At 37.9% G+C, this 15,645-nt stretch overlaps 1 protein-coding gene across 12 annotated transcripts in view; it reads right to left on the bottom strand.

The window, feature by feature from the left end:
• LOC105477937 (HEAT repeat containing 5A) overlaps nucleotides 1–15,645 on the bottom strand; it is a 123,101-nt gene that overhangs the window by 83,027 nt on the left and 24,429 nt on the right. For 10 of the 12 annotated variants that reach the window (XM_071100366.1, XM_071100360.1, XM_071100359.1 and 7 more), the window contains 5 exons: nucleotides 11,039–11,199; nucleotides 9,305–9,560; nucleotides 8,601–8,756; nucleotides 5,705–5,955; nucleotides 2,352–2,463 (listed from right to left, as the gene is read on the bottom strand). In XM_071100366.1, the coding sequence (XP_070956467.1) occupies nucleotides 2,352–2,463; nucleotides 5,705–5,955; nucleotides 8,601–8,756; nucleotides 9,305–9,560; nucleotides 11,039–11,199 (936 nt within the window). The remainder of the gene's footprint in view (nucleotides 1–2,351; nucleotides 2,464–5,704; nucleotides 5,956–8,600; nucleotides 8,757–9,304; nucleotides 9,561–11,038; nucleotides 11,200–15,645) is intronic. The other 2 variants (XM_071100368.1, XM_071100363.1) reach the window with 2 other exon arrangements.

Here is a 15,645-nt window from a genome sequence, read left to right as displayed (position 1 = left end):
TCAAATAAATAAATAAATGAATAAGAATAAAAATCGATAATAAAGGGAAAGAACAGTTAAGAAAAATGAGTAAAACCCAAGAAAACAGCGTAATTAAATAAAACCTTAACTAAAACTTTTAATCCCTTTTTGTATGCTGATTATTAATATGCAGTAAAATATGATGTACAGGAGAAAGGACCTCTTGTTGTCTTCCTCCAACACAATTACCTTGTTTTAAAAGCTCTTGTTTATCAAAATGCGATTAGATAGTTTATTTCCTCCTTAATTCACCAGGAACTTCAATACGGCAGGCATGAACATCCAGCAATAAGCAAATAAAAGCTTGACTACATTATTCCCAGCACACTGTGAAATGATGATTTATGCTTTGGGCTAACAAACACTTTCTGTAAAGGGGCAGATAGTAAACATTTGAGGCTTTGAGAGCCACATACTTTCTGTTGCAATTACTCAACTCTGCCACTGTACACCTAAAGGTCATAGACAATCCACTAACAAGTGTGGTTGTATGCAAATAAAACTATGAATGCTGAAACATGACTTTCACATGATTCTCATGTATCACAAAATATATTTTTTTCCCAACCATTAATAAATATAAAAACTGTTCTTAGCTCACAGGCTGTGTAACAAATATTGATGGCAGGCCAAATTTGGCTCCTTGAGGCTAAACCTGATCTAGTTCAATAAATCTCTTTAATCATCTTAAGAACACTACTTAAAGTAGTTCTTCATTAATGACTGTTTATTCTCATTTAAGCTCCTTTAGGTCAAATTACTTTATAGGTGTCAAAATGATTTATTGGCCAAATCCAGCCAGTTGCTTTATTTTATTATTATTTATTATTTTTATTTTTCGAGACAGAGTCTTGCTCTGTCACCCAGGCTGGAGTGCAGTGGCATGATCTCAGCTCACTGCAACCTCTGCCTCCTGGGTTCAAGCAATTCTCCTGCCTCAGTCTCCCCTGTAGCTAGGACTACAGGCACATGCCACCGCACCTGGCTAATTTTTGTATTTTTTTAGTACAAGCAAAGTTTCACCATGTTGGCCAGGCTGGTCTCGAACTCCTGACCTCAGATGATCCGCCCGCCTAGGCCTCCCAAAGTGCTAGGATTACAGGTGTGAGCCACTGCGCCTGACTTATTTGTTTTTGTTTTGTTTTGTTTTTGAGAGGGAGTCTTGCTCTGTCATCCAAGCTGGAGTGCAGTGGTGCAATCTCACTTCACTGCAACCTCCACCTTCTGGGTTCAAGCAATTCTCTTGCCTCAGCTTGCCGAGTAGCTGGGACTACAGGCATGCGCCACCAGGCCCGGCTAATTTTTGTATTTTAGTAGAGATGCAGTTTCACCTTGTTGGCCAGGCGGATCTTGAACTCCTGACCTCAAGTGATCCACCCACCTCAGCCTCCCAAAGTGCTAGGATTATAAGCATGAGCCACCATGCCCTGCCTCAGCCAGTTGTTTTATATGTGAGCTATAATTTGTATGACAACAGAGACTTAAAATATAGGTGTAATAAAGTAATAAAATTAAGTTTCATTAGACTGGGCAATAAATAAATAAATAAATACATAAATAAATAAAGTTTTCAGTGGCTCATGCTTATAATCCCAACACTTTGGGAGGCCAAGGTGGAAGGACTGCTTGAGCCCACGAGTTCAAGACCAGCCTGGGTAACATAGTGAGACCCCATCTCTACAAAAAAATTTTAAATATTAGCCAGGCATGATGTTGTACGCCTGGGTAGGAGGATCACTTGGGTCCAGGAGGTCAAGGCTGCAGTAAGCCATGATCATGCCACTGCACTCCAGCTCGTGTGACAGAGTGAGACCGTGTCTCAAAAATTTACTGGATATAAATAGTCATGAATGTAAAACAATTACTGTTTTTTAATAAATATAATTTAAGTGAAATTCAGTCCCTTCAATGTAGCAACCTTATTGGCTGTTATGAATCCTCAAACAATTATAGAACTGGATTCCCATGCTATGGATATGTTCTTTTGCCTATATTGTGGAAATTTTTTTTTCTGAAGATGGATGTCAATGATTTTTGAAAAAGCCACAGTCATTCAGAGTTAAGCCTGAAAGATGATTAGTAAATCAGCTTGTCCTACTTGAGACTTACAATCTAATCCAGAAGAGAAAATCAAGAGAGGTCTCAAAAGGTTTTAAGCAATAAAGAAAGTAAAAGGCTTTTTAAGGTGACTACTAGAAGAAAAATGTTTGTGTGGCTATTTAAATTCTAGTACGTATTAAAAGTTAGTTTCATCAAATCACATACAAGAATCCTTTCACTCAGAAAACACAAAGTATTTCAAGGTATGTAAACCTTCTACAGACTGTTACCTAATGTCATCAGAGCAGCAATCAGCAACCATCCAGCTTGTGTGCGCTGAGCTGAAAGGCGACTGTTTTGAGCAGCAGAACACAGCAAATCCTCTGCTAATGTCATAATAATCTATTTACATATAGAAGAACAAGTTTTAAAAAAAAGCATATCAGTTTATAAATTACTAAATGATAGCAGCTAATAATAATCTCTTGAATTAATTCTTACATAAAATAAATGTAAACGATAAAGAATTCTCATTCATGTAGACTACATAATAGGACTGTCATAAAGGAAACGATAAAAAATTAAGTTTTCAAGGTTAAATACTGGTATATGAAGTAGTACACAACAACCTCATAATTTTTTGTAGAGCACATGTGACAACAATGTAAGATTATTCAAGTATAGCTGTACAGAATCTGAATTTACTTTTAGTTTTGAGCAACCATCCTTTTAAATCCATAATTACCCAAAAAAGTTTTCTTACAGGAGTCTCTCTCTTAAAAATGCTACATACAGCCGGGTGCGGTGGCTCACGCCTGTAATCCCAGCACTTTGGGAGGCTAAGGCGGGTAGATCACAAAGTCAGGAGATTGAGACCATCCTGGCTAGCACACTGGAACCCCATCTCTACTAAAAATGCAAAAAATTAGCCAGGCGTGGTGGCACGTGCCTGTAGTCACAGCTACTCGGGAGGCTGAGGCAGAAGAATTGCTTGAACCCAGGAGGCGGAGGTTGCAGTGAGCCGAGATTACGCCATTGCACTCTAGCCTGGGCGACAGAGTGAGACTCAGTCTCAAAAAAAAAAAAAAGGCTACATACTACTTTTTTTTTTCTTTTTTTTTGAGATGGAGTGCAGTAGCATGATCTCGGCTCACTGCAAGCTCCGCCTCCTGGGTTCATGCCATTCTCCTGCCTCAGCCTCCCGAGTAACTGGGACTACAGGCGCTTGACACCACACCTGGCTAGTTTTTTGTATTTTTTAGTAGAGACTGGGTTTCACCGTTAGCCAGGATGGTCTCGATCTCCTGACCTCGTGATCCGCCCGTCTCGGCCTCCCAAAGTGCTGGGATTACAGGCTTGAGCCACCACGCCCGGCCTACATACTACCTTTATAACTCAGTAGCTGATAATAGTCTTCCAAGAGGTAGTATACTATAGTGGTTAGAGGTAGTCAAAATAGTCTCACACTGAAGAGTGAAATTTATTAAAATGTTGTAGTAAAAAAGTCTGAGAGGCTGGGCACAGTGGCTCATGCCTGTAATCCCAAAGACTCAGAAGGCTAAGCTGGGAGGACCAATTGAGGCCAGAAGTTCAAGATCAGCCTAGGAGTAAGCTAGGATCACACCACTGCACTGCAGTCTGGGCAATAAAGAAAGACCATGTCTTTTGGGGAAAAAAAAAAAAAAAAAGGACAAGCCTGGGCAACAGAGTGAGACCCTATCTTCACAAGAAAAATAATTAGCCAGGCAATGGAAGCATGCGCCTGTAGTTTCAGCTACTTGGGAGGCTGAGATGGGAAGATCACTTGAGCCCTGGCATTTGAGGCTGCAGTTATCTATGATCTCACCACTGCACTCTGGCCTAGGTGACAGAGCAAGACCCTGTTTCAAAAAAAAGGGGTCCATGAAATAGGCAGTGTTATAAACAACAGAGAGGAAAAACCAGACATTTCACATTTACGGATAACGTATGATTACATATGACAAAGGCCAGAGAGCATCTAATATGAGAAAACATCTATTACCAATCACCCCTGAAAAAGCAGGAAGTATTATGAGTTGGCATACAAATTTTTTAAAGAGGAAGACTAGTGTATTTTAAAACAACCAACCGACTTACTACTAATTTAGGACTCCCTACAGCTTATACAGTCAATGGATAGCACTCAAAAAGAGTGAGGACAAAACAAATCATTCTAGTCAAATCAGAACAAGTGGATCTTCTCCCGGAAAGAAATTCCAAATATAATATGGGAATGGGAACCTTGTCTGAATTAATGAGATATGAGAATAGGTTTAATTAAATACATTCAATGACAAGTCTTTGCTTAGCAAGATGTGATGTGTTAAGAATATAACTAAAATAATAAATTCAAATAAATAATCTCATCTTCCAAAGTTGTTACCTAACTTATTTCAACGGCACTGGCAATACTCAAAATATTTTTTGAATTGCTCAAGTTATGGAATGGTCTTTTGCAGAGCCTACCATGTGGTGTATATCCTATCAAACTCCATAATGACACAAGAGTGGCAATGAGAAAGAAAGGAATAATGGTGATATATTTTTTCAAATATATTTACGAATTTGTGAGAGGTATGGGTTATAAGGGCTTTCACTGTCAAACAATGTTCTCTGACAACTTACAATTCCTAGCTGTTAAATAAGAAGCAAAATTCAAACACCATGCTTGCCTAGTTATATTATCTAGGTTTCATTAAAATTTTTCTTTAGTTCTCTTCAAAATTCTTTGTACATTAAAACTGGGTTATTTATTCACTAGGTTTGTATCATTTATTTGTCTGAGAGTGCTGGATTCTAAATTTACTTAGAAAATGAAACTTTTTGGTAGCAATACAATTTGGAGAAGCTGAATATCATTATGAACTCATGAAATTTTATATATTATCTAGTATGTTTTAATTCCCTGTAGTCATTATTAATTTTGATGTATAAATCATGCCATCTTTGATCAGTGGGAGTCTCTTAAGTTACCTCCTTTTAAAATGAACACAGTATTCCTTGATGACTTCCTTACTTTCTGGCATGACAAGATATCCCAAGTTTACGTTGTGCATTTCCTGCCCCACATCTCAAAGCAGCCATTGCTCCATGGAGTCCTGACTCCTTTTTGGTTGGAAACAGTATTTAGAGCTATAACCTGGGCACTAGGGTATCCCTGACACTGGGTCATCACTGCTTTTAGGCCTGTTCACTGCACAAAAGGAGGATGTAAATATTTTCGAAAAATTAAAATGAGCTCATACTGATAATTTCAATTTGAATCTAACGTATGGGGCTTTTACTTAATTCTACAGTTACAGTTCTTTTTACTTATATTGAAAATCTTGGTTCCTAAGAACATTAACATAATTATTTATCTACTTGATCTTAAGATATGTAAACTATATTTAAAGTAATACCACCAATAATACTACTAACTAAATTATTAAATATTAAGTTTAGTTATTTAAGATTTCTTTTGCAGATCTATTTATCCTCTGCAATAAAATTTTAAATGTACTTACATGGCAGGGCTAGATGTAAAGCAAAATAAAGCATTCAGTAACAAATTCTGTTACTATGTGAAAACACTTCTAACAAAAAGCACCACGTTATAACATATAGAGAATGAAATCATTACCTTGCCTTTTCCATGAGGAATTCCTAAAGGACAATGTTTTACTGCTCCCAACAAAGCTGCCACAGCAAAACTGAAGCCAGTCACTGCTTCAGGTGAAGACTTATGTCCAGTAAGCCGTTCAAGGCAACGATCCAAGAGTGGTGTTAGGTAGGAGGGTAATGCCACGGCAATGCAGTGTAAACACCAAGCTGCTGCTAGTCGAACGGAAATGCTAGGATGAAGAGTAACTGACAAGATACTGTCAAGGAGGCCTGGAAGGACAGAATAAACAAATGATAACTTAGGTACATATAGATAAAACTCAACTGATCATAAAATAGTCAAAAGAATACATAGCTACATGGATATAAAATATTTTTATCAAAAGCCTAATTATAATAGAAAAATACATAATTATAAATAATTTTTTTTTAATTTCATTTTTCTCCCTTCTCAACATTCCTATGCAAAATAATTTTCTAACCTAAGAATTACTTCTAGTAATATAGCTCATGAAAGCTGTCCTAAATTAAGTCCGTATACAAAAGAAAACTTTACTTCCTAAATCAGCCAATCTCTTACTTTAGCTTCAGATTGCTTATTAATTTGGTACTAAAAATTAAAAATTATCAATAAATAACACCTTGAAATGTCACACCCTGGCCAGCTGTGGTTGCTCACGCCTGTAATCCCAGCACTTTGAGAGGCCAAGGCAGGTGGATCACCTGAGCTCAGGAGTTTGAGACCAGCCTGGGCAACATGACAAAACCTTGTCTCTACCAAAAATACAAAAAATTAGCCAGGCATGGTGACGCATGCCTGTTGTCCCAGCAACTAGGGAGGCTGAGGTGGGAGGATCACTTGAGCCGGGGAGGCGGGGCTTGTCGTGAGCCGAGATTGCGCCACTACACTCCAACCTGCGTGACAGACTGAGACATTGCCTTGAAAAAAAAAAAGAAAAAAAAGTCATACCCTGCCCCATCCTTTTTATTTTTCAATCCTTCTAGTACATTTATCTACATAATTAGTATACTTTTTTTTATTTTTGAGATGGAGTCTTGCTCTGTCACCCAGGATGGAATGCAGTGGTGCAATCTTGGTTCACTGCAACCTTCGCCTTCCGGGTTTAAGTGATTCTCTTGCCTCAACCTCCTGAGTAGCTGCGATCACAAGTGTGTGCCATTACACCTGGCTAATTTTTGTATTTTTAGTAAAGACAAGGGTTCACCATGTTGGCCAGGTTGGTCTTGAACTCCCGACCTCAAGTGACCCACCCACCTCATCTTCCCAAAGTGCTGGATTACAGGCACGAGCCACCGTGCCTGGCCTACATAATTAATACACTTTCTATCCACCATGTTGCTCTTACAAGAACACAATGTTAAAATCAAGGCTTCGCTAGGTCCTCAGTGGGCTACTAATCAACTAACGACAAAGACAGTGAAGTGACCGCCATCACCAATAAAAGAAAGGGATTATTTGCTATGATTCAACATAAACTTTCATGAAACATATGCTTCATGTCAAATTCTATTTAAGTAAGTGTCCCAGATCTAAATAGCTTATACACACAAATATAATGTAAAGTTTCTCAGAAAGAAATGTGTACCACAAAGGATAAAAGCCATGATGATGCATTTTTTTGAAACAGGGTCTCACTCTGCCACCCAGGATAGAATGCAGTGGCATGATAATAGCTCACTGTAGCCTTAATCTCCTAGGCTTAAGTGATGCTCCTGGCTCAGTCTCCCAAAGAGCTGGGACTACTACAGGTGCACACCACCGTGCCTGGCTAAGTTTTAAAAAATTTTTAGTAGAGAGGAGTTCTCATTATGTTGCCCAGGCTGGTCTTGAACTCAGCTCAAGCAATTCTCTCATCTTGGTCTCCTAAAGTGCTGGGATTACAGGCGTGAGCCACCATATCAGGCCTCAAAAACGATTTTTAAAAGTGATTTTAAAAAGAAGCAAGTCAGTTATGACTATATATTGAATGAATTTTTTTTTTTAAACATGAAATATCCAGAATAGGTGGATTCACAGAGACAGAAAGTAAATTCATGGTGGTCAGGGGCTGGGGGAAAGGGAAATGGAAATGACAACTTCCTGGGGGTAATGAAAAGACTCTGGAATTAGACAGTGGTAGTAACTGTACAGTAGAGCAAATATACTCAAAACCCCCGAATTGTATACCTCATAAGCATAAACTTCATGGCAAGTGATTTACATCTCTTTTGTTTGTTGCCCAGGCTGGAGTGCAGTGGCGTTATCTCGACTCACTGCAACCTCCACCTCTGGCGCTCAAGCGATTCTCGTGCCTCAGCCCCCCCGAGTAGCTGGGATTACAGGCAAGAGCCACCATGCCTGGCTAATTTTTGTATTTTCAGTAGAGACGGGGTTTTGCCACGTTGGCCAGGCTGGTCTTGAACTCCTGACCTCAAGTGATGTGCCCGCCTCGGCCTCCCAAAGTGCTGGGATTATAGGCATGAGCCGCTGTGCCTAGCCATGAATTGTATCTGAATAAAGCTATTATAAAGTGATTAAATACTTAAAAAAAGAAAGAAAATACTGCTTTAAAGACCTCTGAGGAACTGAATTACTTGTACCGTACTAGTGTTTTCACTGCAGATGCAGAGACAGTTCAGGTTTACTTCTCTGTAAAGTTTTTCCAGGTTATCTTATAAGTCTCTAGAATGGGGGGTGGGGCAGAGACTTACAGAACAATCTTTAATTACAAAAGAAAAAACTAAACAATATACATCTTTTTAATAATGATTATAAATTTTTCATAAAACATTTCTAATAAATCTATAACGGAATCTATAAGTAAACTACATGAAGATTTCCTTCCTTGGAACAAAGTTATCTAGTGTTCAAGGGAAAAAAAAGTATTCCAATTAGTTACAAACAACAGATATACCTGTACTTGAATCCTGTAGCAAAGGTGCCGCTGTGGTGCCAAGATTGTGTATGAGATTTCCAAGTTCTTGTAAAGCACAAACCAGCATATGCTGGCTAGCTGCTACATCTGTGGAACCAACCCGGGTTTCCAAATTACCATCACTCATTACGGCATCTGACAGAAATGCAAGAATTAACTATGCATCACCACTGTATTAAAATATATTGAAAAGGGTATGAAGAGTTAAAAGGTGTAACGGCGAAAATTAATACATACACTTGATCTATAAGAAATACTTGAGGCAATAACTAAAATGCTTAAATGGTGACTTGCATCAATAAAGAAAGAAATGAATTACTATAACCAATTTAGTTCAAGCATTCCAATCAGAGATCCCTTACTACTCCCTTAGCAAATGGCACTGAAAGAGAGAACTCATGGGAAACTAAAAATGATTTCAACATTACTGATATTTAATATCCAACATTACCAGTATTCGAGATAAGGAGAGTAGACTTAAGATGGTACAGCAACTGAGATAGACTGTTTCAAAAATAATTTATCTTAACTTCTACAGGAAGTACAACGGGAATTCTGAGGAACTTCTATCAGCCTTCAAGGTTTCTGTATTAATACAGTATCATATATCAGTCTAGCCTTCCCAAAGGGACAATTCCATTAGCACTGTTAAACAAACTGTCTACTTTAGTAGAGATCCATACCCATAACTTTCTTTAGCTTCCAGATGGCCTGGCAAATATCCTTTACAACTGCAAGTTGAGCCTTTTCTCCAAGAAGACCACCTATAGTAGTTCGAAGAATAAATGAAACACAACGGCGACAGCAAATGGCATCAATCTGAGTTTGGGTGGCTTTAGGGTGTGACTGTGACACAAGGCTTAGGATATGAGAAAGAAAGGCAGCAAAATTTTTCTCTAGCCAAGCTCCTCCTAATGTTGAAACAAATACCACATAAGCCTAAAAAAGAAAAGAGTTTTATTTTCAATATTAAATTGTTTCAATTCTGTATTTTCCCTCACAAAATATGCAGCATTTACTAATATTTTTCTTATTCCTTATAAATTGTATTCTTTCCTAATTTATAGCCACTTGAAATATATAAACATAGCACCATTTTGTTTTTGTTTGTTTTAAGCCAGAACTGAAGGGCTTTTTTTTTTTTTTTTTTTTTTGAGACACAGTCTCGCTCTGTTGCCCAGGCTGGAGCGTGCAGTGGCGCAATCTCGGCTCACTGCAAGCTCTACTTCTGGGTTCACGCCATTCTCCTGCCTCAACCTCTCGAGTAGCTGGGACTACAGGGGCCCGCCACCACGCCTGGCTACTTTTTTTGTATTTTTAGTAGAGACGGAGTTTCACCATGTTACCCAGGATAGTCTTGATCTCCTGACTTCATGATCTGCCTGCCTTGGCCTCCCAAAGTGCTGGGATTACAGGCATGAGCCACCGCGCCCGGTCTGAAGTGCATAGACTTCCAATCAAGACTTCATTTATGTTACCTCCCTGTTTTATTTTGGTCAGACTACAGTTTCAGAATAGTCAGCATACCCAGCTAATATGTAAAATGTGTCTGTGGCTTCTGTGAACAACGGCTCCAAGAGATTTAACATTCTGAACAAGAAATCTCTATTTAAACATACAAACACATTATAAGAATTAACTATGCTCCAACATTATAACTCTAAGGGAATTTAATTCTTTATTTTCATGAACATTAACAGTTTCCCTTACTCCACAGATATAAAGTAGTTTTAGGTAATCTGTTCCTTAGAAACACACAGTTTAATTACAATTATAGTGGGAAGCTCATATTTTCATGGAGACTACATACAGTATAAAACAATGACAATATATGTGAATTTTTCAAAAATACAAGTTTGCTTTGAATGGTAACAGGTTTAGCAAAAAAAGATAATCCAAGGAAAGAAGGCAGATATCTCTTTGTTTTATTGTAAGATAACTCTTTTAAGAGTTTACCTCTTAAAATTTGTTTAGGACCAAAAATTTAAGCACTGAAGTAAACTACATGCAGTACTTCCTGAGGGTTAAAGCCATATAAAATGGTTATTTCACCCATGCTAAACAATATGTACCTAATAGCTTAAATCTGAACTGTATGAGCACACACAAATACAATGGAAAACATGTTAAACCACAAGATACATGAAAGCACAACAGCTAGAAACAAAAAAAGTTCTTGTTTCAAAGAAAACTAAAATGTTCCATTATTAGGAACGCAAAACACATTATGGGTAATAAGGTTCTCTTACTTGCAACCTACTTTAAAAAAATGTTTTGGCCTTACCATTTATATCTATTAATAGATATGAGAGCATAAGTGTGGACCTTGCATAGTACCACTTCTGTGGAGTCAGATACTAAAACTTTCATTATAGGCCAGTAAGAGTTAGATTTAGATACTGATTTGTGATTCTAACCTGAGTAACTCCAACTCGAACATCCCTACTGACTGAACTGGTTCCTTTCAGCATATCTCCACTGGCTCGAAGGAATCCTGAACTCCCACGTAGAAACCCTGTTCCTAGTAATTCCAGAACTTCCTCCAGAGATACTCTGCGAATGCTTTGACGTGAGGCTGCTATGACAAAGAACAAAACTGTGATTCATATTTTATAGACTAAATTTTAATGCATGTTCTTGATTTGCAAAAAGCCAGCATGTTAATAGAAACAAAAATAAACTAAAAATTCAAACAAAATGCAAAATTTGCAGAACAGTCTACACAGTAATACACAAAGTCACACAAGGGTTCAGAGGTCAAATCAGAATGGACCCTGAAGTGCACGTCAAAAGCATCTTAAAGACTATGACTAAGATCATGATCTTGCTTCCTTTCCTCGAAGAAGTTAAAAGGCTGTCTTCTAAAACAGGGGAAAAAACATAAATAAGACTGCCCTAGTCCTCCACAAATGAAAATGCTGTACAATACTTTGAAAATTCTTTTGAAACATGGAAAATGCCAAAATCATAATTTTATTTTTCCAAATGCTGTACAACTCTCAAAGAAATGTATATAATGTAAATGTCCTATTTTTAAAAATTCTCTATTGGCAATAAAACTTTTACTATTCGTTCAGTCTCTGAAGAAATCAAAGCTAAATTCATTAAAACTACTCATTTGGCTCTTAGGCTACAATAACTAACAGATTAATTAAGGCAGGAATGTGTAAGATTGACTTCAGTTTGACACAGCTGGGTTTCTCCCTGTGACTATCTAGATAATATTATCTCCCTAAAAAAAAGAAGAAACCATTTCTCCCTCAAAAATTAATGGTCACAAGCTCTGACCCTCTACAAGAGCACAGAAATAAACTTTTGTTACAGTTATGAACACAAAAACCTCCTCCCTAGCCTAAAGAAAACCATCTGAGACAAATGAAAATCTAACTTGGCATTTGGGGAAGAAACATTATTGAACAGTGCAAAATCCATGCTCTGTGGATCATAAATTCTGAGACAGCAATAAATGTAATAAATGACTATGTATATTAAACAGTGATTAAAAACCATGCAGAAAACAGAGCAAAATGAGGTCAGGAATACGGGGGTGGAGTGAAGTGTAGTTTGTGACTTTAAATAGGGTATTGGGGTAAGAGTCATGAAACGGTGACATTTTAACACAGTTTTAATGTAGGGAAGAAATTAGTCATGAGGGTATCTGCAGAAAAAGTATTCTAGGCAGAGGAAATGGCTACGACAAAAAGGCCTTTATAGGATGCCAGGTGAGTTCACACAGAGCTATGTGGATGGAGCAGTGGAGGGGGTATGTAGGAGACAGGTCAGAGTGTAAGGATGGGGAGAGGGCAGAAGATATAGGACCTTGTAGGTCATTATAATAAGGCTGTGATTGAAATGAGGTGCCAGTGGAGGACCTTGAGCAGACAAGTGATGTAATCTGTCATGCTGCTGCTGTGTTGAGAGAAGATTATAGAGTGGGGTAAAGGTAGAAGCAGGGAAAACCATTAGGAGTGATTTATTAGTGTAAGCAAGAGATGATAGTGACTTGGATCAAGGTGGTTAAAGTGGAGTGAATGGAATCTGGACATACATAAATATATATTTTTAAAAATTAGAAAAAAATTAGAAAAAAATAAGAAGAGTATAATAAACTTTCATATACAGTCACGTACCACATAAGGACATTCTGTTCAATGACAGAGATCACATATATGACGGTGGTCCTGTAAGATTATGATGGAGCTGAAAAATTCCTATTGCCTCATGACATTCCAACACATTACTCACATGTCTGTGGTGATGTTCATGTAAACAACCCTACTACACTGCCAGTCATGTAAAAGTAAAGACCATGCAATTATGTAAAGTATGTAATACTTGATAATAAACAACTGTTACTGGTTTATGTATTTATTATACTTTTTACTGTTATTTTAAAGTATACTCTCATTTATAAAAAGTTAACTGCAAAACAGCTTCAGGTAGGCCCTTTAGGAAGTATTCCAGAAGAAGGCATCGCTATTACAGGGGACAACAGCTCCATGCGTGTCACTGCCCTTGAAGACCATCCAGTGGGACAAAATATTAAGGTGGAAGACAGTGAGATTGATGGTTCTGACTCTGTGTAGGCCTGGGCTTATGTATGTGTTTAAAAGTTTAAAAAAAAAAAAAGGTTTTTTTTTTAATAGAAAAAAGCTTATAGAACAAGGATACAAGGATATAAAGAAAATGTTTTTGTATAGTTGTACAATGTATCTGTGTTTTAAGCTAAGTGTTATTATTATTTTGAGTGTAGTGGCACAATCTCAACTCACTGAAACCTCTGCCTCCCAAGTTAAAGGGTCCAAGTGATTCTCATGCCTCAGCCTCCCAAGCAGCTGTAACTCCCGGCATATGCCATCACGCCCTGTTTTTGCATTTTTAGTAGACAGACAGGGTTTCCCATCTTGGCCAGGCTGGTCTTAAACTCCTGACCTCAAGCAATCCACCCGCCTCAGCCTCCCAAAGTGCTGGGATTACAAGCATGAGCCACTGCACCTGGCCCCTAAATGTTGTTATAAAAATATTCAAAGGAATCAAAAATTTTAAAAATCAAAAAGTTTATAAAGTAAAAAGCTTACAGTAAACAAAGGCTAATTTATTATTAAAGAAAAACATACATTTTTAAAATTTAGCATAGCCTAAGTACACAGTGTTTGTAACATTTACAGTAGTATACAGTAATATCCTAGGCTTTCACATTCACTCGCCACTCACTGACTCACCCAGAACAACTTCCAGTCCCGTAAGTTCCATTCATAGTCAGTGCCCTATAGGTGTGTACCACTTCTTATCTTTTATATCATATTTATACTGTACCTTTTCTATATTTAGACATGTTTAGATACACAAATACCATTGTAATACAGTTTTCTCAGTATTCAGCATAGTAACATGCTGTAGAGATGTATAGCCTAAGAGCAATAGCCTAGTGTGCAGTAGGCTATATCATCTAGATTTGTGTAAGTTCACTCTACGATGTTGCCAGAATGACAAAATCACCTAATGATGCATTTCTCAGAATATGTCCCTATTATTAAGCTATGCATGACTGCATCTACCTGGACTCATCATATTTTCTTCATTACTTTCTTACTTCTGAAGAATACACTTATGGCCAGTTGTTTTATAGAATGGCTCTTGATATGAGTTTGTCTGGTATTTCCTCCAAATTTTTGACAGAGAACTACATAAGTAATGCTATATCCTTTTCAATGCATAACATCAAAAAGCACTGCCAGGTGTGATGTCAGTCTGTCCCTACATAGGTGATATTAGCTTTGAACATTTGCACAGTGTAAGTCTGCCAGATTTTTCCACTGTAAAATTATCATTTATAATTATGATGCAATGTATATGGCAATACTTTAAGATGGCATGAGATTGGATAAAACCACAAGACATGCTTTCTTGGCTTTCTTTCCTTCCTTCTCACTGGAAATTTCTGTTCTGTCTTCTTCGATGGTTCCTTGTGTTCTCCTAGAGAAAGCTCATGACCTAGTACCTGGTCTGCTCTTCCCTATGTATACTCACTGTCTTGTGATCTTATCTAATCTCATAGCTTAAATTCCATCTCTATATTAGAGATTCCTGAATAATCACTATTAATTTATTCCTAAAATTTATGAAGTTGATGTCCAGTCTCCTCTCCTGGACACCAGACTCTCACATCCAGCTGTCTATTTGATATCTGTATTTCGATGTCTATTTAATGGTCCAAATTGTTTTAAACGCAGTGCTTGATCCTCCTCCCTGACACATACACATGCCTACTCTACTTGCACACTTGCTCATGTAAGCTGATGACAACTGTATACTTCCGGGTTTTCAGCCCAAAATTCATAAAGTCACCCTGGACTTCTCTTTCACACTCAACATCTATTCTATTTGACTATTCAAAAGATTCAAAAGTAGAACTCCTTAGAGAAATGGCTAATTCTGGGGTTGGGACGGAGAAAGTAGTACGCTGTGATTGCACCACTGCACTCCACCCTGGGTGGCAGAGTGAGACCCTGTCTCCAAAAACAACAACGAAATCACTAAGACAAAGCAAAACTGTCCAAATACAATAAACTTCAAATATCTAGAATTATCTACATTATATGCTCCATTGTACCAACCTAAAAAATGGCAAGCCAAATATATGTAGTCAGATGCATGCTGCTTTAAAAAAAAAAAAATCAGTATTTAGATCATATCATTTATTGGATAACACTTCACGATTACTTAAAAAAAAAAAATTAAAAATGGCCGGGCGTGGTGGCTCACGCCTGTAATACCAGCACTTTGGGAGGCCGAGGCGGGCGGATCATGAGGTCAGGAGATCGAGACCATCCTGGCTAAAACTGTGAAACTCAGTCTCTACTAAAAATACAAAAAATTAGCCAGGTGCAGTGGCGGGTGCCTGTAGTCCCAGCTACTCAGGAGGCTGAGGCAGGAGAATGGTGTGAACCTGGAAGGCAGAGTTTGCAGTGAGCAGAGATTGTGCCACTGCACTCCAACCTGGGTGACAGAGCGAGACTCCGTC

This window comes from Macaca nemestrina, chromosome 7 (genome assembly GCF_043159975.1).
Source record: "Macaca nemestrina isolate mMacNem1 chromosome 7, mMacNem.hap1, whole genome shotgun sequence".
Taxonomy (NCBI): Eukaryota; Metazoa; Chordata; class Mammalia; order Primates; family Cercopithecidae; genus Macaca; species Macaca nemestrina.
This window is presented reverse-complemented; position numbering and strand designations above follow the sequence as displayed.